Below are 21,148 nucleotides of genomic sequence, written 5' to 3'. Positions count from 1 at the left end.
CCACACAAGCGGTCCACACAGGCGTCCAGTCACAACCGAGAACTTTATTGGACATGGCTCGGCTCCGGGCCTGGCAGGCCCAGCGCTCTGGCCCCGCGGCCCCGGCAGCCGGGGCTGGGGAAGGCTGGTTCCATCCAACGAGTCTCAGAGCAAACGGTAACCCCACAACGCAACACTACCTAAGGTTACTATATAGCTGGGAGACGGAGGGCTGCTCCACAGACGTATGAACAGGTCAAATCTTTATAAATAATGAACATCCAGTGAAGAGAAAATGACAACTCTAATTCATCCTTATACACAGAGCACTCTAGGGTAGATGAGTGGGGGCGGCAGAGGCCTGCGTCCTCACTGGTCGGGGGCCTGGATGGGTAATGAGTGGGCCCAGACGTCCACGGCACGGGGCAGGCGGGGCAAGGCCGGGGGGACAGACGATGGGCACTAGGACACTGCGCATTTACAAGACCAACTACTGGGGGGGCAGCTGCCCCGTGCGTGCGTGTCAGGCTGTTCATCTTGGAATGCGGGGATGGTCTTTACATCCTATTCTGTGGCTGGTGTGCTCGGAGAGGGGCTACTTTGTGGAGAGGATCAGGGCAACGATGAGACCGTAGAGGCCGAGCACCTCGGCGAAGATGAGGATCAGGATCATACCCACAAAGAGCCGGGGCTGCTGGGCCGTGCCGCGCACGCCGGCGTCCCCCACGATGCCGATGGCAAAGCCGGCTGCCAGCCCGCTCAGCCCCACGCTCAGGCCAGCACCCAGCTGGAGGAAACTCCTGGGGGAGAGGACACGGGAGAAATGTTAGCAGCCTGCGGGGGAAACCACCGCCCCACGCCCCCTTCCTTGGCCCTCCTGACCCCATGCGATGGCCTGACCCCAGGCAGGGCAGCACAGGCGGGGAGGGAGCCAGCACTCACTTGTAGAGGCTGATGCCATCATTCAGGGAATTAGCGATGAGGACTGCCACCACCAGCCCGTAGATGGCGATGATACCGGCCATGACCACTGGGATGATGGACTTCATGATCAGTTCTGGCCGCATGACGGACATGGCTGCGATGCCGGTGCCACTCTTGGCTGTGCCATAGGCGGCACCCAGGGCTGTGCGGAGAGCGGGGAAGCCAGGTCAGCTCAGAGTACTTGGGGTCAGGTCCCTGGGAGTAGCTCTGGCATGGCTGAGGGACACCCTAAGTTAGCACAACGGGGACATGAATTTGGCACCCAGCCAGGTGTGGGAGGTGGCCCTCAGGGGCAAGAGCCCCCACCGGGCACACAAGGAATCCAGATAGCTCCTTCCTTCACCAGAGGCCCCTGTGGCTGTCCCCTATCTGCGCAGCTGCTCTGCTGTGAAACGTAGGCCCCACCTGCCAGGGAGCCTCCATGCAGCTGCCCACAGCCTCCAAGGTGGAGCTGCGACAGGTCCAGCAGCCCCGTCACACGGAGAAATGGGCAACTGTGCCACTTAAGACTTGCTGAAGATTCCGGACACCTTTTTACTGCCTGGAGTCATGGACATTCAGGTCCGAAATGGCCTGACAAAGCACGAGGTGGTTACATCTCAGCAGCCCAGCAGGCCAGACTCAGCCTGCCTGCCTTGGGGCTCCAGCCAGGGACAACACGCTGGAAGACCCTCTCACTACACACAGGGCCTGACCACAGGGTCAGGGAAAGCTGGCCTGGCAAGTCCTGGCTCAGGCCACAGCGTCCCGCACTCCCCACCGCTCCCAGCTCTCCAGGAGGGCTAGCATCTGTTGTCAACAGGCCGAGTGCCTTCTCAGCCACACAGCAGGCCCGAACCCTGGAGTTTGGGAAGAATCTCTTTAAAGAACCAGAGTAAAAAGGGCGAGCCAAGGAGAGGACAGGGCACAGGGAGCCACCACCCAGGCAGACCATGAGCCCTTGGCAGACCTCCCAGAAGCAGCCCTGCATGCAGAGGCCTTGCGCGCCTCCAGTAATGGGAGTGGGGGGAAACTCTGGGGTGGCCTGTCTCCTCTGATGCTGTTCCTCCTGCCTCTTGCTTGGTAGGGGGTGCTACCGTCTTCAAAGTTCCCTTCTCCTGGCCTCAAAGTCTAGAGTAACTTTTGCACAGAACAGAGCTACAGGGGGGCCCGCAGGGTCTCCCAGGGTCTCACCGCACTGCCTGAGCAGAGCTTAACATGGCTCAGAGGTGGAAAAGACCAGGACAATCCCAACCATTTTTCTGCATGTTTTATTCATCTGTTTGGGCCACAAAAAAAGGTCTACTCTCTATGCTCATCACTGAGCAGTGAGGAGGTCCAAGGAGCTCTAGCTTCCCAGGGCTCCAAGCCAGGTGAGGACACACATGGCACCTCCACGCATGTTCTAGGAGAGTGGGGAGGCCGGTGGGGGGGGAGGTGTCTGGGGAAGGGCTCCATAGAGAAAATGACGTTGGGTAGAGGTAGGAGTGAGCAAAAAGGACTGCAGACGACATGAACGGAGACATCCACCAACATGGCACCAGGCTGGGAGCTACCAGAAAGAGGAAAGAGGCAGGGGTGGGAGCAGAGGGACCTATACTGCCTCTGCCACTCGGTCCCAAAGGCACCCAACACCACCAGGCCTGGGCATTCGGCACTATCAACCCCCGGCTCAGGGCTGGTCTTCATGAAGCTTTTCCGGAACTCTCCTGGTCGCAGTGCATTTTGGGGGCTCCTACTGCAGGCCCAGCACCCCATCAGGCTGCATCACATGCGTGCACATGGCCAGCGCCATGGCCCGTTCCTCAAGTGGAGAGCACAGGAGATGTGTGGCACTGAGTGGGAAGCCGATTACTGGGAAGTCAGCATCCCAGGAGCAGGACTCTGCCAGACGTGGAAAGTGAGCGGGGCTCTTCTCCAGGAGGTGGCAGAAGAGCGTGTGGCTGGAGGTGGGGAGGCAACAAGATGAACAAAGGGAAGAAAACAGGGCTGACCACGAGGGAAAAAGCAGCCTGGCCTGGGCAGCAGCAGGTGTCCACAAAGGCCAGGCCCTGAGTGCAAGCTCTGGAGACAAGCCCTACAAGGTCCCAGACCGAGCAGAGGACAGAAAAGCGTGCGATCAGGAGGCCGTTCCAGGAACAAAGCACCAGAGGCAGGGTGCCTGCCGGGAGGGAGGAAGTCAGAGAGATTACGGAAAAGGAGCAACCAACGGCCTGTGGAAGACCCGATGAAGAAAGAATCGACAGGACTTTTGTCACAAGAAAAAAAGGGGAAGCAGGGAGGGAGACTGGGCACACCGGAGCAGGCAGCACCCATCCTCAGGGGCCCGGGGCAACCAAAAAAACCTTAGACCACGGATACCTGGTTCTCAGTAACTTCCAGAGACCTGCTTTTGGGTCAGGCTCCATCTGAGAGTATCAGGTTCTAGGAGAGGAAGAGATGTACCTGGTGACTGGAGGCAGGCCAGGAGCTGGGTACAGATAAAGGGCTGGGGGCAAACTCAGAGCTTCAGGAACAGGCAACGACAGCCCGAACTCAAGGAATTCTGGGGCGGGAACATCCTGTCCTTCACTGATGTTCCTCCGTGCCGGGCACACAGAAGGAGCCCAATTAAGATCTGCTGGATGAATGAATGACAGCCACAAGTAACCCACAGGTGGCCAGGCAAAGCAGAACCTCGGAAGGCATTCTGGAGGCAAAGAGCAGAAAAGGCTGGGGGAGGGGGTCACAGCAGCCCGCTCAGAAGTGCTGGAAAGTAGGCAGCCCCTGCAGATGTGGAAAGAGCAGGCGGTGCCTGAGAGGGAAGGGGAAGTCCAGACCACTTCTCCCACCACAAATGACCCCTTACTTGCACGTGATGGGAAGGGCAGGGCAGGGCATACTCAGCAACTCATGACTGGCCGACAGGCCCAGGCAGAGGGAGGCCGAGGAGGGAGCAGAGTCCCCAGGCCCCTACCCCCCAAGTGTTTACAGTCAGCAGAGACTGTTTGGAGTTCAAACCCTCCCCCTTCTTGCACAGGGAGCCTCCCCAGTCCACCAGGTAAGGTGGGGCAAGGCGGAGTCATCAAAACCAAAAACCAGACCTGCCCAAGAAGGCCCAGAGGAGACCAGGTCAGACCAGTCCACAGGGTTGCAGCGGAAGGACTAACCTTCCTGGGTCCCACATTCCTGGGCCTGGCCCACGTGCCTTTCTCCCAGATAGGCCAGTTTTCACTGAATTCAACAGTCCATGGCCGTCAAGACCCAAGTTCAAAAGAAGGGGTGCTACCAAGAACCTGGAAAGCCCTTCTCTTTACCTAGAGGAGCCCTCCCCAATTTGGGGCCTCGGAAAGGGAAGTCACGCATCCTTTCATTCATTCACTGGGGCCTAATCTACAACACTCTTCCTTCCGAAGACAAAGGCCCAATCGCCTCAACGCTGCCGCTTCAGCCACCCTCGCTCAATCGCCCAGAGGGACACTCTTGGAAAGTGGGCGCACACACACCGGGTGTTGCTGGCCTGCCTCCCAGACACCCACCCTTGGCCGGAGCCTGTTCAGACCCCCACCCCATTCCACACAATCCCACCTCTGGGTTCGGGCCAGCTCTCAGGACCAACCCCTCAGCCCAGTTTTCCCGAGCAGTCCACACGCCCCGCAGGACTACTGGGAAACAGTGACAGGCCCTAACTAGAAGCGTCTGCCTCTGGGTGCAGACCCACTTGACGCCCGCCGGGGGGTGGGAGGGTGCGGGTCGCCAAAAGGGCCATAAGGGCCAGGGCTGTGTACCTTGGAGGGGGGAGCCAGGACCTCGTCCATCCCCTGCCCCCACCTCCGCCGAACAAGGCCGGCCCCGCGTCGAGGGAGCTCTCCTAGGTGTGATGTCACACCTGCCCGCAGGATTGGGGGGGGTGTGGAGCAGGCGCGGGACCGCGCGCCCCCACCCCAGCCTCCCTCCCGCCTCTCCTAGGGCTAAGATGGCAGCGGCGCCGCCGCCCCACCCCCGCACCTACACCGACAGGGGCAGGGCTGCCGGCTACCGATCCCCGGGAGATCCCTGGGACCCGCACCCCAGCCCAGCCCGCAGGCCCTGCGCTCTGCAGTCCCCGGGGCCCCGACCCCCGCCCGCTGTCACGTGAGTCCCGGGACCCCCCAACAGATCGGAATTACGTCAGCGTGACGTCACACCCCGAACCCTGGGGAGATGCGAGCACGAGCCCCGAGCGCCCCGGACCCCCCAGCCTCCCGGGTCCCTCCTGCCGCGGCGCTCACCGCTGAAGACCATGGCGGCCGAGGCGCCCATGACCGCGAAAAAGGAGGCGTACTCGGGGCCGCTCTTGGCCTCGGACATGTCTGCGGGTGGGGAGAGGGCGAGCTCAGCAGGCCGAGGCGGGGGCGAGGACGGGCCGGGCACGGCGAGCGAGCACGAGTGGAGCAGTCAGGCGGCTGCGAAGGCGACCCGGCCCGTCAGCCGCTGCGCTCTAAATACCAGCACCGCAGAACAAAATGGCGGCCGCGGCCTCGTCACATGACCCGGGCCCCGCCCCTGCGGGCCATACCACTTCGCGCCTGCGGGGGGCGCCACGGCTTGAGGACGCCCTAGTGGTCCTCTGGCCGCTCCTGCACTGTACCGCCGCCCGAACGACCCAGACCAGGGATTCCGCTCCATCTCGGCCTCCGCGGATGCGGGGCCGGGCGCTGGTAGCCTCTCACACCCCGTGGCGTTGGGCCCGTCCGACTCGCGAGCGGGGGCGGGGCGGTGGGCCTCTGTATTAGCATACGAGGCGGGGCCTGGGTGCCCCGCCTCCTCTGCGGCTGCGCGGCGCAGGCTGGTGTTGGCTGCCGAGTGCGGCTTTCCTTACCTTATGTTCGCCGCGTGGAGTTGGCTGCGGGCTTCTCACGGCCTTCCCTCAGGGACCCGGGACCGAGGTGTCCCTTGGACGTCTTCATATATTCTGGAGCGCTCCGAGGGTTCGAGCAGACGGAGCCGAAATCCCAAGTCCAGGACGCCGGCCAGTTCTGCTCCAGCCCCTAGGAAAGCCCTCACCCACCTGTGAGGTCCAGGCCTCTACTTGCTGCCCTCCTGGGCCCCCGGGGTCGCACCACCCCTACTCTGTCCTCAGTCCCCTCCAGACACAGACCCCCTAGCTCTAGCTGTCTTCTGGCTTCTGAGAAAAGGAGCCCCCTACCCTGCATCTGTCCCTTCCCTTGCATCGGGGAGCCACACTTCAGCTGGGGAGCTGTTTCTGCCCCTCAAGGTGTAAAGCGTGACTGGTTTGAAGCCCTGTCCATGCGGCGACCTGTGGATGCTTCCCCAGATTTCTGCATGTTCTGGGACCCATTTCCTCCAGCCTTTGCTCATACAAAGCCGGCACCTGCAAGGCGGATTTCAAGAACGGCCAGTGGTTCCCTCCCAGCCCAGCACGCAGCTTGGCCTGGGGCTGAAACCATCCTGCTGATCCCCTGAGGGGTTACCGGCACCCAGACTGGCTGCCTTATCTCTATCCACCAGCTCTGGTTCCCTTTGCCCTTTTGTCCCCTGCCTTTGAGGACTGGTCCTTGGCTCCCTTGAGCTCCTAGCCCTCTCCCTAAATGTCCTGCGTGGCAGCCTTCTCCACGTGGGCAGTAGGGAAACGACCCCTGGCCTAGCCCTCCTGCTGGTCTCAGCCCAACCTTGCACAGGAACCTCCTTCTGTCCTCCTCCCCTTGGCCAGGCCAGGTCTTGCATCTTCGGAACTGGCAGCCCACGGGTGTCTGGTCTGTCCTGTTTTAAAAGGGAGGAGGCTGCCATACCACTAGAGGCCTCCTCACCTTCCTCCACCGCCCTCTTCCTTGTCCCAGACTCTGACTTCTGAGAAGAGAAACCTTCACTCAGAGTCTCCACCTCACCTGCCCTCCCTCCCAGGCCCTGCCTTTGCCAAGGTCACCTGTGATTGCCATTTCTCTAAGCTGAGGGACGTTTACCAGGCTGAGTGGGCCTCTTTGCTGCATGGCCCACTGCCCACTCCACCACACCCTCCCCTTTCTCTCCAGCTTACCTCCTACAGCCCTGACACCTCATTCCTTCTTCCTGGGGGCACAAGGAGGAGCAAGGACAGGTGCAGGCCAGGCGGCTTCAGCCTCCCTGCCCGACCTGATGTTCCCAGGGTTTCCCCTGTCCCGCCCCACCCCCGGGGCAATCATGTCCTCCAGCTCAGCCATTCTGTCCCTCACCTGCTCCTCTCCAACCCTGATGGCCCCCTGAGCTAGCAAACATCAGAGCTGGCCTCGGGCCTGGCCCCTCACCACTGCAGGCATGGAGGACCCAGGGTCAAGGGAGCCGAGGCCAGGGAGCCAGTGCTGGCTGGGGGACTGTGGGCAGAGGAAGAATTCAGACCAAAGTAAGGGACGGCAGGGTACCCCCACCATCAGGAAGCCATGCAGTCAAAAACACAGAGGCGGGCAGAGCACGGAAGCCCAGTGTGGCTAAAATCCTAAGACTCAGGGAGACATTTCCCTCCTCGGGCTCGGGGAGCGGGTCAGGCTCACCCACCATCCTCTCATTTTCTGCGCGGTGTGAGAAGTCACACTGGGTCTCCAGTGGGGCTGCTGGCACCTGAAACCAGCATGTCTCAAATGGAGCTCACCCCACCCCCACCTTCCATTCTATTCCACTCTGTTATTTCCATTTTGGGCAAAAGACACAGCCATCCACCCAACTGCTCGCAGCAGCAGCCTTGAGTCACGCCACAGCTCATTCCTCGTTACTCACCGAGCCCTGAGATCCTGTGGCTTCCTGGCTCCTAGCTCTGCCCACCCTGCCGCTGGGCTGCCCTCTGGCTGGGGTCCCCTCACAGCCTCTAACCCGGTTAGCCTGCTCAGTCTTAACCTCTCCCCGCCCCCATTCTTCACCCTAGTGCCACAGGAGCTTCAAACTGGCACATCTGACTGGCACCTCCGTTCCTGGAATCCTTCAATGTCCTTCTGTCACAGGCTGGAGCCTTTGGTGGTCCCCTCCTGTGTCCCCATCTCATCCCATCATGCTGTCCCTCCTCACCTGGATTCCTAAGTCTATGGCTCTCTCTGCATCAACTACTCTCCTTCCCTTCTTGTATAGGGAGTGCTACTCAATCTTTAGAGCACCACGCCCTCCAGGAAGCCCTCCTGATTTCTCTTCCTCCCTTCTCAGACCCCTTCTTCACCCCTCACACTCCATTATTACCCTTTTTCACTCAATACCTCCTCTCCTGAGGGTCCCTGTGCCTCTTTTTCTGCCCACCCCCCATCCCTGCTAGGATGCTTGGCACATAGAGCTAATGTTTACTGATCACCAGGTGTGTGCAAGGCCTGTCCTAAGCACTTTTAGGGTATGATGTAATCCTCATAAAGACCCTTTGAGAAAGATATCACCATGACTCTTCATTTGGTGGACAAGGAAGTGGGCCTTGGAGGGTCACACATCTGGCCCCGGTCAGCCTGCTAAGGAGAAGCGGAACTCAAAACTCCGACTCCCAGCAGGGCTGAGCCCGTGTGGCTTACCACACTGCCTTGTTTCCTACACGAGTGGGTTGGGTGAGCATCCAGGGACCAGTGATAGGGCCAGGAGGACCCCAGGGCGCCTTCCCCTTGGCATCCCACACCAGGCAGGGCTGGGGAGGGGGTGTGCTGTGTGACACGAGGGACACACACACCTCTGCCTTCCCCCTCACAGCTAGGTCCCCAGCTGGAAATCACATCATCGTGAGACCCTGGCCTGTCACTGCGTAAGTGGGGATTTCTAGGAACAAAGTGCAGGCTTTGGGAAACCCAAGCCAGAGACTCTGATAGGGAGATATAGAGAGACATGGGGCCAAGGGGCAGGGAAGTTCCCTGAGTCCCCAAGAATTCTAAAGAAGACAAAAGGACCAAAAGATGGTGGGAGAGGGAAGCCCAGTGGCACTTGGCAAAGCCCTGAGGGAAGGGAGGGCGACAGCTGGGGAGATAAAGACCAGGAATAACTTTCCAAATGACTGGAAAGATGAACTTACCCCAAGGAAGCCGTTTCAACAGCGGAGTCTGGCAGCTGATGGACACTGCAGGGCGCCTTCTCCCTGTGGACAGTCCCGTTCTTTTTTTTTTTTTTTTTTAAGATTTTATTTATTTATTTGGCAGACAGAGATCACAAGCAGGCAGAGAGGCAGGCAGAGAGAGAGGAGGAAGCAGGCTCCCCGCTGAGCAGAGAGCCCGATGCGGGGCTCGATCCCAGGACCCTGGGATCATGACCTGAGCCGAAGGCAGAGGCTTTAACCCACTGAGCCACCCAGGCGCCCCAACAGTCCTGTTCTTCCAAGTCACAGGGAAGATATGCCACGGGGACAGAACGCTAAGAGCAGCACCTGCCCTCCTGCGTGGCGAGTAAAGGCTCCATGGGGCCCAGGCAAGGTTGGGATGAGAAGGAGCAAGACCGTAGTAGTGCCATGGAAGGGGAATGTGCAAAGGCAATTTTTCTGGTGTGATTTTTTAAAATTGGGGCTTACATTGAGGCACCTCAGTCAGAACACCACATGACGCCTGATCTCTGGGTCATGAGTTCAAGCCCCATGTTGTGTACAGAGCTTACTTTAAAAAAAAATGGGTTTTTAAATGATAGGATTTTTTAAAAAGATTTTATTTATTTATTTGATAGAGATTACAAGTAGGCAGAGAGGCAGGCAGAGAGAGAGAGGGGAAAGCAGACTCCCCGCTGAGCAGAGAGCCCGATGCAGGGCTCAATCCCAGGACCCCAAGATCATGACCTGAGCCAAAGGCAGAGGCCTAACCCACTGAGCCACCCAGATGCCCCTTAAATGATAGGATTTTTTTTTTAATTTTAAAGATTTTATTTATTTGACAGAGAGAGATCACAAGCAGGCCAAGAGTCAGGCAGGGGGGTGGAATCAGACTCCCTGCTGAGCAGAGAGCCTGGTGTGGGGCTCGATCCCAGGACCCTGAGATCATGACCCGCACCAAAGGCAGAGGTTTAACCCACTGAACCACCAGGTGCCCCTAAAGTGATAGGATTTTTTTTAAAGATTTTATTTATTTATTTGACAGACAGAGATCACATGTAGGCAGAGAGGCAGGCAGAGAGAAAGGGGGAAACAGCCTCCCTGCTGAGCAGAGAGCCCCATGTGGGGCTTGATCCCAAGACTCTGGGATCATGACCTGAGCCAAAGGCAGAGGCTTTAACCCACTGAGCCACCCAGGCGCCCCAAATGATAGGATTTTTTAAAAAGACTTTATTTGAGAGACAGAGAGAGAGAGAGAGAGAGAGCGCACAATCCAGGGGAGGGGCAGACGGAGAAGCAGGCTCCCCACTGAGCAGGGAGCCCAATGCATGGCTCAATCCCAGGACCTTGGGATCATGACCTGAGCTGCAGGCAGAGGCTTAACCCACTGAGCAACCTGAGTGCCCCAAAATGATAGGATTTTTTAAAAAGATTTTATTTATTTATCTGACAGAGAGAGAGAGGGAGAGATCACAAGTAGGCAGAGAGGCAGGCAGAGAGAGACGGAGAAGCAGGCTACTTGCTTGAGGAGCAGAGAGCCCGATGTGGGGCTCGATCCCAGGACCCTGGGATCATGACCTGAGCTGCAGGCAGAGGCTTAACCCACTGAGCCACCCAAGCACCCTGATAGGATTTTTTAAAATAAAAAAGTTTTCTAGGTAAATACAGCGTGGTACAAACCAGGGCCTGACAACCACCTCCATCACTGCTAGAGGGAGTCCCGGGGCCTTCCCTGAGGCCTGGGCAGTGGTGTGTGGCCCGCTCTCTGGGCTACTGGGAACGAAGGGGGCCTGACCCCCTGCCGGGTGTGGAGAGCAGGTTCTCAGGGTGCCCATGAGGGCATTGTGTGGCCTGGACCCTCCGTCTGGTCTGGCCTTAACTCACAGCCCATCCCAGGCACAGAACTGGCTGCTGGAAGGAAGCAGCTGCTTATGTGTCGTGAGGACAGTGCCTGACCTGGGGTTAAGGGACAGCGGGAGGCTGAGGAAGGGTACACAGGTGCATTCCCTGAACACGGCTGCAGATGCTAACAGCGGGTGGCCCCTGGGGCCGAGGAGGACAATCTCCCACGAGGACACTCCGGCCGCACTGATGCTCTAGAAGGAGCACAATTCCCCCTGTCAGAACCTGTTAGATGGGAAGGCTTGGGCTTCCTCTCGGGAAGTGAGGCATGTGGAACTAGAGGGGGAGGTGGCACACCATGATCCCCCGATAGCCCTGAGGGTTGGTTAGGCTGGATGCTGGGCCATCCCCACAGAGGGGCCATGTGAGAGCAGGTGCTGGTGGGGGTGCGGGAGGGGGGACCCCAGGGTGGGCTGAGCTCCGCACAGACACTGGCCACTGCTCACGGAAGCCGCCGCAGCTGAGGGAGTCAGCCGTCTGCAGTGTCCCCGGCTACGGCCCTGTACCCAGGGCCACCCCTCCCCCTGGGAACAGCCGATGCCACCATCTCCATGTCAATCACAAAATGACCAAATGATACTAAGCACACTTACAGTGAGAAGTAGTTGCTGCAGGGAGTTTAGGGGTACCCCCAACTGTGGGCCCCAGAAATACTCACCCATCTCCCCTCCAGAATTGCCTAGCTGGGGACAGCAGCACTGGGGATCCTGCTCAGGGGCCAACAGGCTCCGGGGGTGGGGGTGGCGGGGAGGAAGCCGGCTCCTGGGACCTCAGGAAAGCGTCCTGGGGCAGGGGCGCCGCAGCTCCTGAGGACTGGGAAACTCCGGCCTGGCCACAGGCTTGTGTAAAGGCCTTGAGGCAGCAGAGGAACTGAAAAACAGCCTACCCCGAGAGCCGGCCCCAGGGACCAACGCAAACCAGGCCGGCCACTTTAGGGCGGGGCAGCAGGAAGGGGCCTGGGGAACCCGAGTGCTGTGGGGGACACCTGGGAGAAACAGAGAGCATTAGGAACAGGGGTGCTGCCTGCGGTGTGAGGAAGATAAGGAAAGAGAGAAGCAGTTTCCCAGAAGAGGCAGAGGCAGAGGCCTTAGCCGCTCCAGGAGGGGCGGAGGGGTGGAGGGGCTCCAGTACCGGGAGGAGCCCCACCAGACGGGCATCTGCGCAGCTGCAGAGAAAACGGTTCCTGCGGTTCTCTGTGTGGGATATCGGTTCACCCAATCGGAAGGTCTTTCCCAATGTTCGGAAAGACATTACCGTGGATCGCTGCGAACCCCCAGGTAGAATCCCCTCCCGTTGCGCGAGGAGGACTTGTTGATACCGGGCTCCCGTGGGTCAGGGCTTGGAGTGATTCTGGACTGAGACTTTGGACCAAAGCCCCGGAGGCTGTTCCCCTCGCTGTTTGCAGGACGGCACCGTGACCAGGAGTAAACAAAATCCGGACGGACTTGGCCTGCACTGACTGCAGCAGCGAGAGCAGCAGAGCGTGTCTCCTTCTGGAGGAGAGAGATCCAGCCTCAGGCAGGGGCCTGCTGGTCTCCCGCACACCTCTGGGTCACCATTCCCTGCACACTGCCCCCCCCCACCCCGCATTCCCCAGACGTTCTCACAGGAAGTACTTCAGTGAGGTTCCGCTGGCTGGCAGTAATTTTATTTAGGACCCAAGTGAACCTGGATGAAACTAAGATTTGGCGGCCAAGCCACACGCCAGTCTAGTCTCACTTGGTCCCTCACGGTTCTTCATTCATTCGGATGCTCCAAAGTGTCAGTCGGGTGAAGTCCATTTCTCAGCCAATAACCAACGTTCACCTCTGCTGGGGTCCCGTGCCCACGCAAGAGAAGCTGGGCAGGGTCCATGGACACTCTGTGGGATCTTTGCCTCTCTCTGGTAAATCTAAAATTATTTCCTAGTTAAAAGTTACAAACACTGAATCTATTAAATATGAAATACTTAAGGGTACTATAAAGGCCTTATGGGTTCAGGAAACAAATAAGAAAAATCTGAAAGCCTGAAATCCTCAGAGTTTTCTAAACCAAGGTGCCCTGAAAAACTCAAAAAGTTAATCCCGCAGCTTATAAAAGCAGGGAAATTTGAAATACGAATTTTTATTCATCAATTAGAACTATGAAAATTTCCTAATACAAATGACTTACTCTTGTATAAATTTTTTTTTTTTCGCAAAACTCATGTTCTGAAGCCCAAAAGGCATAGAGTCCACGTTAAGAAATTGTTTAATTTAATGAGCTGGTTTAAATTACATGATTTACTTGTTTATTTATTAATTGATAAGTAAACTCCATGCCCAATGTGGGACTCAAACTTACGACTCTAAGACCGAGAGTCCCAGGCTCTTCCAAATGAGCCAGAGAGGAGCCCCCAAAATAAATTTTTTAAATGCTTCTAGAAAAATGAATGGTAATTTCTCATGCAGTTCCATAAAATACTAGTGATTTTTAACATCAAAAGCAACTTTTATGGGGCGCCTGGGTGGCTCAGTTGTCAAGCGTCTGCCTTCGGCTCAGGTCATGATCTTGGGGTCCTGGGATCAAGCCCCACGTTGGGCTCTCTGATCGGCAGAACCTGCTTCTCCCTCTCTGTGCTCTCTCGCTCTCTTTCCTCTCCCTTTCTCAAATAAAATAAAAAACTTAAAAAAAAAAAAAGCAAGTTTTAGGTAGTAAGAAATCATAAAGAATATTAACAAAACACATTGTATTTGGGAACACCTGATACGTAACAAGGATGATAAATAGGAATTTAAAAAGAAAGTAATAACCACACATACCTCTCCATTCAACAGGCCAGCCAGGAAGAAGACCGCCCGCCCGGGGGACGACGGCTGCGCGTGCATACAGAGACCTCACGCTGGACACCGACACGGTGGCTAAGCCTCACAGGCCCTCCTCGGCTGCACCTCTGGGAAGGCCAGACAGGGCCCTGGGGCAGCCGCAGAGACTCCCCAGGGCTCACTCAGGGGACAAGCAATCCCCCAGTCCCCCTGCAGAGGGAGCCCGGAAACAGCGCTGGGACACCGTTGCCGGGACACCGTTTTCAAAGGGCTGCAATGTTCCATGTGATGCCCCGACCAGTACGGCGAGGGTGCATTTTCCGGCGCCCACCCCACTCGGGGGCGCGCCCCGGGGAGCCCCTGGAGGCCCCCGTGGTTGAAGAGACCAGACTTGGACCCTCAGAGTTCATGTAACAAGACCATGTTTAATCAACACCGAAGTTGGCGCTACGACTCAGGGCTGTGGGGGCTCAGAGGAGGGGGGACAAGGGTGGCAGTGGGGGGGGTGAGCAGTGACACTGCCTCCCAGCACCTCTCTTCTCACTAGGGACTCACACTGTCCCTGCGGAGCCTCTCGAGAGTCCCGTGGGGACAGCAGAGCAGGATGACCGGCCCCCTTTTACAGCTGGAGCAACAGTGTTCCAGGCAGGTTCGTGGCTTGCCCAATGCCTCCCAGGGCTCCTGGTCCTTCCTCTTGCACCATGGTGGCAGGGCTCTGGGGAGACTGGAGTCGGGGGGCAGGGGAGGGCCAATGCCCCACAGGAGGAGCAAGCGAGACGGAGATAGCAGAGGTGTGGCACGTGGGGACACTGAGGGGCTGGCTGCAGCCACATGGGGACCAGGCTGGGGGGCGGGACCCCCAGCACCTGTGACCCAGGCTGCCACAGTCCCAAGAAGCTGCTTGGGTGTCCTCCCCCAGGTGCCCAGGCCCTCAGGACCTGCTGAGGGCTGTCACGAGGCAGGAGACCACTCCCCGACCAGTCTTCACGTGGCACCTACAGTCTGCAGGGCCCCTGTGGGGCCAGGCTGGGCAGGGAGAGGGGCAGGGGAGGCAGCACAAGAAAACCAACCACACGGCTGTGAGAGGGGCGTGGAGGGGCGTGTGATGGCACCGCAGGGGAGGGATCTGGGGAGCAGGCAGCCCTAACAAGCTGGGGTGCCTGGGGATGGACGAAGACCAGCATGCCACGTTGGGGAGTCTGGACAGGACCCTGGGGCCACTGTAGACTGTGGGGGAGTGGAGGTGGCCCCGGGCAGAGAGCAGGAGAGCTGCAGAAGCCCCCCTGGGTCCGGGCTTCTCCTGGACATGGAACTGGCTGGTTTGGGGTCAGCCACGGAGGGCCCCTCCCTGGGCCATCCTGGGCAGCCTCTTCAGGGATGGGCCCACAGCGAGGCCCAGCAGAAGCCTCAGGCTCTGAAATGCAAGAACCCGTGATGTCCCCTCCAGCCCTTTATCATACTGGTGCTCGGCGCTCCCTCAGGAGGGGCCCAGAGCTCAGCACAAATTCTGCCCTCCCCTCCTTCCCCCTGCCTTTGCCATCCAACAGTCAGCCACAGGAGGCAGCACGGGGAGGAGGGTATGGGTGAGAGGAGGTGGGAGGGGGAGGGGGACATGGCCAAGGAGCCGTCCCCAGAGTGCCTATTTCTTCTGGGGAGCCGCCAGAGCCAGCCACTGGCCAGGTGGCCACCCACCCACAGGACCAGTGGTGGCCACCGGCCTCTGCTCAGGCGCTATGCTACGAGGCACCAGCAGGGGGTGCCATGACCCCAGACTTGATAGAAGGTTTCTTCTGCCTTTCCTGTCCTGGCACCGCACCAAGGGACTGAGACTGCGTACGTGGCCCCGCTAGCCTCGGGCACAGGATGCCTCCACGGAGCACTGGGGCCTGAGCCCACGCTCGAGACAGCAGCAGGTCTGAGCAGGGACAGGCCCAGCCGGCTGAAGTCCCGGCATCCCCTGGCCGGCCCAGCCCCAGAGCCCCAGTTGCACCTTGACATTGGCCACTGGCACGGCACAGGGGAGAGGAGGGGACCTCACTTACTGCCTCCCCCTGAAGAGGGGGCCTGGCCTCTGCCCCACCCCACCCCGTGGTGACGGCTCAGTCACCGTCCGTGCAGGTCCGTCACTGGGTGTCAGGGTCTTGGAAACCCCAGGCCTCCACAGCCGCGATGAGGAAGTTCTCAGAGCACAGGGGCTGGTTGTTGAAAGTGTCACAGTGGCCAGTGCGGCCCCGGTTTAGGTCCCCATCGATGTAGAGCGCCTGGCCGCCCCCTCCACCTGCGGGATGCTCTGGTCAGTGGCCGCTCCTCTGTCCAGCACTGCCCCCCCGAGACCCTCTCCCCACTCCTCAGCATCTCCCCTGGGACGGGGTAAGCCTCCTAGCTGTCCCTGCCCTGGCCCTCCCAGATACTTCTCCGAGACCACAGGGCGACCCAGGGTCCCCCACCACGCACCCTCCTGTCCCCACTCCCACTCCTGTACCTGCTCCAGCCCCCACAATTCTCTTCCTCTGCCCATCCCTTGGGGGAGGCACCTGCCATGCAGGACCTCCGTGCCCCACGGCCCTGAGCCCATCTCCCAGGCTAAGTGACCAAGGGTGGGCGGGTGGGACCAAGCACGGGGAGCAGAGGGGTGCCCACCTACGATGAGGCAGTCATTGCCCCCAGCCATGAACATGGACTCCGTCTTGGAGGGCAGGTTGAAGTGACGGGCAGCCAGGAAGGGTGAGAGGCGGTCAGCAGGGTCGGAGGACACGGGGCGGCACGGCGGCGACAGGGCGCCGGGGGCCTCCGAGGACACAGGCTTGGTCAGCTCTGGGTGTTTGATGACCACCCACTCGTAGCGCTGGACCTCGGGCTGCAGCTGAGGGCAAAGGGGCAGCCGGAGTCACCGCGCACAGTCCCCCCGCCAGGCCCTCCTGCCCACGCCCCCCACCAGTCTCAGTACCAGACCCCGCGCCCGGGCTAGGGAGATGGTACACGTGGCCAAGGCCCGCTGCGCTCACGCACTGTCATCTGACCCTGACCTTCCCCCCGTGAAGCCAACGTGGGGGGGGCCCTGTGGGGTGAGCAGCCGGCAGCCTCACTCACCCGAAACACGAAGCACTCTCCAGTCCCAAAGAAGCCCACTTTGCCTCCAAACTTGTTCCTCTCACTCCAGTCTGTTGACAGGTAAGCCCCACACACCTGGGGAGAAAGGCCCAGGGCATGAGGCCGCACCCCACCTGCCTGCAGAAGCACCCCTCGCTCACAGCCGGGCGGCACTGTGGGCACAGCTGCACCCCCGGCCCAACCCGAGGCCAAGGGCCGGAGGTGGCCTGCGGTGTGGGGACGTCAGAGTCTGGAGGGCAAGGGGCAGGTGGCCACCTCGGCTTGTCAGGGGTACTTCTGTTTCCATCCTTGGCCCTCAAGCATGGTGAGGAGCCCACAGCCGCACTTGGACTTCGGCCATCAACCCCAGGGGTGCCCCTCACGCAGAAGCTTCCGAGATGACCGCACTCTACGGTGTTCCCCAATCCTGCCAGCCAGCAAAGTGCTACATTTCACCAACAGACTCAGTCCTTCGAGTGGCTGCAGTCTTTGTCCCCCGTGTCTGACACTGAGTCCCTTGCTAGAAGGCAGACACAGGATTGGGGCGGGGTGAGGAACCTAACACTCCCAGGGGTGTGGGTTTGGAAGCCAAGGAACAAGGAGCCTCTGCGGGGAGCACAAGGCCCTAGAATGGAGGCCTGGGAGTTCCGACTTTCCTAGATGCTCCAGGACACTTTCCAGGTGACAGCTACTGCAGAGGACTGCCCGATGACAACTATCTGTCTGTCGGCAGGGGAGGGGGGTGAAGACAGCGGGTGGCCGGCAGGTAGGGCCTTGCTCACTAGGCCATCTCTGCAAAGCTCCTCAAAGCCAGGCCCTGGGGGGTCAGGCTGCTCCCACAGGGGAGCCCCAGGGGAGACAGGCGGTCCCTCAGGGGGCTGGGGTCCCCCTCCGTGGAGGGCCCACCCCACCCTGTGCACCTAAGAGCAGGGAGCCTGGGTGGAAGCTTCAGGGCGGCTTTCCCGCCCCCCCCCCGGAGCTCAGCAGACGCAAAGACCCCTCCTCACCTCCTTCTGCGTGGTCTTGATGAGCAGGAGGGTGGGCTCATGTCCTTCACACTGGAGATAGAACCTGGAAGCAAAGACCATACACAGCAGCCTGGCATCGTGCTCGGTGCCCCCTTGGGCCACAGCCTCTGGTGCTCATCACATCTGAGAAGCCTGGGCTGTCTGCGGTAGACGGGCCTGGGAACTGTGTTGCCCTGTGTCCCGGGGACCAAGCATGATGGCCAAGGACCTGGGACCTGGCAAGGCCTTGGCCTGGACACTTCTCAGCTAAGACAGAGCCCAGGCCAGGCAGCCTGCAGCCACAGTCACCTACCCCAGACCATCGGCCCTGGTATGATGTAGGGGAAGTCGCACGCAGGCCACCCTCAGCAGGCGCAGCCACGTGCCAGATGCTCCAGGGAGACTAGACCAGAGGAACAGGTCCCTGCTCTAGGAGAGCTTGGAACATGCCTTGGGGCCTGCGCCGGGAGACAGCCAACACTGGGAAGTGCCCGAGGAGGCCTGACAGTGCCCTGTGGTGGCACCAAGCGCCTGGGGCTCGGCGTACATCCCCGGGGGCCCTGCCCATCTATCCTGCTCTCCGGCCGGGGCTCCCGCAGGGCGCAGAGTTGGGGAGCAGCTGAATGTATCTCTAACTATGCCACATGCATGGGGTCACCTGGGACTGAAGCCAGAAACTTCTGAGGCCACCTGCTGTCTCGGGCTCAACGGGGGCTGTGCCCGGTGGAGCTGCCATGGGAGGTGGCACAATCTGAGGGTGCCCAGCCAAAGTTCCCTGGACCCACCTGTGGACCAGCCAAGTGGGGTCGGGAAGTAGTGACCCGAGGCCTACCAGCACGGTCATCTGTGCTAGAATCCTGTACGCTCCTGGGTGGGGATTCTGCTTCCCTGGTCGTCCCAGCACCCACACAGAAGCCTGAAGCCAGGCTGTGTATTCACGGCACGGAGCCCTCGCGTGTGGGAGGCTTGGGAGTAAGAGGAGTCCGGGAAGAGGGGCTCCCACTCCAGGGCCCCCGGGAATATCCAGGGGCCCATCTCCAGCCACCACCACAACGTTCTGGAGTGGCCCACAGCTCACTCTGTCCCCCCACATCCGCAGGCCCCGGAGCCCAGGCCAGTGTGTGCTGCTCTCCTGGGGGTTACCTGGTCAGGCTGTACCCGTGCTGCAGGGACGAGAAGAGGAGGAGGGGCTGGCACAGGGCGAAGCGTTCAGGGACCCATGACCAGATGTCTCTCATCTCCTTCACACTGACGATCTCTGAGTGGAAGTTCTCCGCGTGCACGGCCAGGTGCACAAACTGCCTGGGGAGAGTGGGGAGGGCTCAGAGTACGGCCTGGACCCCAGCCCCGATTGCCTCCCCCACACCCTGGAGGGATGCAGAGCCTCTCGTGTAAGCTAAGCCTGCAGGGGGCTCCTCACCTACGGAGGGAGAAACGGGATGGTGCTGACCCCTGGAGCCCCGCTCCCAGAGGTTACAGAGGGGAGAGCACCGGCCTGGGCCAGGACAAAAGCACCTTTTCCCTAATAAACGGGGACAGACACGGAGCCAGCTCTGGCAAGACAAGGTTTCAGAGCCAGCCAAGCACTGACAGACAGCAGAGGTGAGGCAGCAGCGCAGACAGAGCAGAAACAACAGCCAGGCTTCCAGGCAGCGTTGCCGAAGCCGGTCCTGAGAGCCGGAGCAAGCAGCCAGGCCCTGGGACAGCCAGGCCGGGAGACGGAGAGAGGCCAGGCACGGACGTGTGGTTAACAGACCTACCTTTTAGAGAGTGAAACACTGAAAAACAGGAGGAAGCAACGGACACAGAGAAGAGGAAGAAAAACAAAACAGACAAGGACAGGTTAGTGGCAGATACTGACGGCCGGGACGCACCTGCCTGTGGCCCAGGAGAAAGGCCTCTGTACCGATGGCCTGGTCAGGCCGAGACAGTGCAGGGATGGTGTGGGGACGCTGTGGGCCCTTCCCAGCCCGGCTCCCCCAGGTGCTGTGCTCAGGGCAGGGGGCATACCCAGCAGCCACGAGGACAGCAAGCAAGGGAGCCCAGAGCAGGAGGGGCAGAGCAGGGGCGGCTCTGAAATGATATTCGACGGTCAGCCAGGCCCACTGCCGACATATGACTCCATGGTCAGCGTCCGGTTTCCGTCTCAGCCATGGGCCTACCGCAGGGCAGGACACTACACCTTCCGCGCCCACAGCTGCCTGAGCCGTCCGCAGCTGTGGTCACAATTCCCCTTCTCCCTCCCATGGTTTTCTATCCGTGCAGGGTGGCCTGGCGGGCAGGCGGACAGGGGACCAAGAGGCTGGCGGGACAAGGTCCGACCCCCACCCTGGGATGCGTCCCAAATGAAGCCCTCCCCCACGCGGGCGCCTCAGAGCCGCGGGGCAGGCCACAGCTGAGGCCCCCAGGGGCCCGCCTACCTCTTCTGCTTGACGGTGATGCCCTTCTGCTTCAGAGCTTTCTCGTTGGCCATCTGCAGGAGCTGGATCTCCTTGCGGGAGAAGAGGCGGATGGCGAACGCCTTCTCCAGCAGCTTCTCCGGAGACACGGTCTTGGCGATGTCCCTGACGAAGGTGCGGATGTCCTGCTTCACGCTGTCCGACTCCGGCGGCTGCCCGGCTCTCACCTTGTGGAAGAACTTGAGGATGGCCAGTGCCACGCGGTACAGCACCTTGTAGCCCTCCACCAGGAAGACGTCGAAGACGCGGGCAAAGTGGCTGAGCGGCAGCTCCCCAAACAGCCAGCGCTGCCAGTCTGCATAGACCTGCAGCACGTCCTCGGACACGGCCACCATCAGCTTGTGGGCCGCCTGGCAGTACTTGTTCACCAGGTCCCCAAAGGTCATGCAGGAGGACTCAAAGGCCAGGAAGCTCTGGTCCACCAGCTTCCTGCTGGGGTCGTTGCAGGCCAGGATGCGGCAGGCGTTCTCGAAGCACTGGGCCTCGTCCGCGCTGTAGTGCAGCAGCAGGGCCACGACAGCGGGCAGCGCAGGGCAGAAGGACACGTCCGGGAACTGGTTGGCGATGCACAGCAGGATCTTGCGCACGGCGCCTTCGCCGCGCGGGTTCAGGCAGTAGCTGGGCACCTGCGTGTTGTCCACGAACTCGGGCAAGGGCAGGCTGCTGCCGCTGTGCTTGCCCACGATCTTGCCCACGATGTCGCTGTACACGCTGGCGTCTGGCGTGACGGTGCGGCAGGGGATGTCCCGGATCAGCCGCTGGTACACCTTGCCGCGCAGGGCGTAGCTGCGGGCCCAGTAGCCCTGGCGGGCCAGCGGCTTCAGCTCCTGCGGCTCCGTGCAGCTCAGCTCCTTGGGGCCCAGGTCCTGCACGGCCGCGTCCATCTTGTCTCTGTCCACAAAGCAGTTGTACCCCGGGGGGTCCATGGTGCAGGGCGCCCGGGAGGAGGGTCCCAGGCCGCCAGGCGGGGCAGGGAGCTTT

At 60.2% G+C, this 21,148-nt stretch overlaps 2 protein-coding genes across 4 annotated transcripts; both read right to left on the bottom strand.

The window, feature by feature from the left end:
- Positions 1 to 24: 24 nt before the first annotated feature.
- Positions 25 to 5,432, bottom strand: ATP6V0C (ATPase H+ transporting V0 subunit c). Its single transcript, XM_032846006.1, has 3 exons — positions 5,193 to 5,432; positions 922 to 1,105; positions 25 to 779 (listed from the first exon to the last, which is right to left on the bottom strand). Exons 1-3 carry the CDS (start codon positions 5,269 to 5,271, stop codon positions 575 to 577), a joined length of 468 nt encoding a protein of 155 aa, XP_032701897.1. The 5' UTR covers positions 5,272 to 5,432; the 3' UTR covers positions 25 to 574.
- Positions 5,433 to 14,901: 9,469 nt separating this feature from the next.
- On the bottom strand, positions 14,902 to 21,139 carry TBC1D24 (TBC1 domain family member 24). 3 transcript variants are annotated; one of them, XM_032846002.1, is made up of 8 exons: positions 20,129 to 21,139; positions 19,469 to 19,486; positions 18,852 to 19,010; positions 17,709 to 17,772; positions 16,702 to 16,797; positions 16,252 to 16,474; positions 15,719 to 15,889; positions 14,902 to 15,025 (listed from the first exon to the last, which is right to left on the bottom strand). In XM_032846002.1, exons 1-7 carry the CDS (start codon positions 21,091 to 21,093, stop codon positions 15,735 to 15,737), a joined length of 1,680 nt encoding a protein of 559 aa, XP_032701893.1. In that variant the 5' UTR covers positions 21,094 to 21,139; the 3' UTR covers positions 14,902 to 15,025; positions 15,719 to 15,734. The 3 variants fall into 3 exon arrangements, with proteins under 3 accessions (XP_032701893.1, XP_032701892.1, XP_032701894.1); XM_032846001.1 differs by lacking the exon at positions 14,902 to 15,025 and having other exon boundaries at positions 15,497 to 15,889; XM_032846003.1 differs by lacking the exons at positions 14,902 to 15,025; positions 19,469 to 19,486 and having other exon boundaries at positions 15,497 to 15,889.
- Between the last annotated feature and the right edge of the window lie 9 nt (positions 21,140 to 21,148).

The sequence above is a fragment of the Lontra canadensis genome, unplaced genomic scaffold, assembly GCF_010015895.1.
Source record: "Lontra canadensis isolate GAN:19392208 unplaced genomic scaffold, GSC_riverotter_1.0 scaffold171, whole genome shotgun sequence".
In the NCBI taxonomy this organism is placed as follows: domain Eukaryota; kingdom Metazoa; phylum Chordata; class Mammalia; order Carnivora; family Mustelidae; genus Lontra; species Lontra canadensis.
This window is presented reverse-complemented; position numbering and strand designations above follow the sequence as displayed.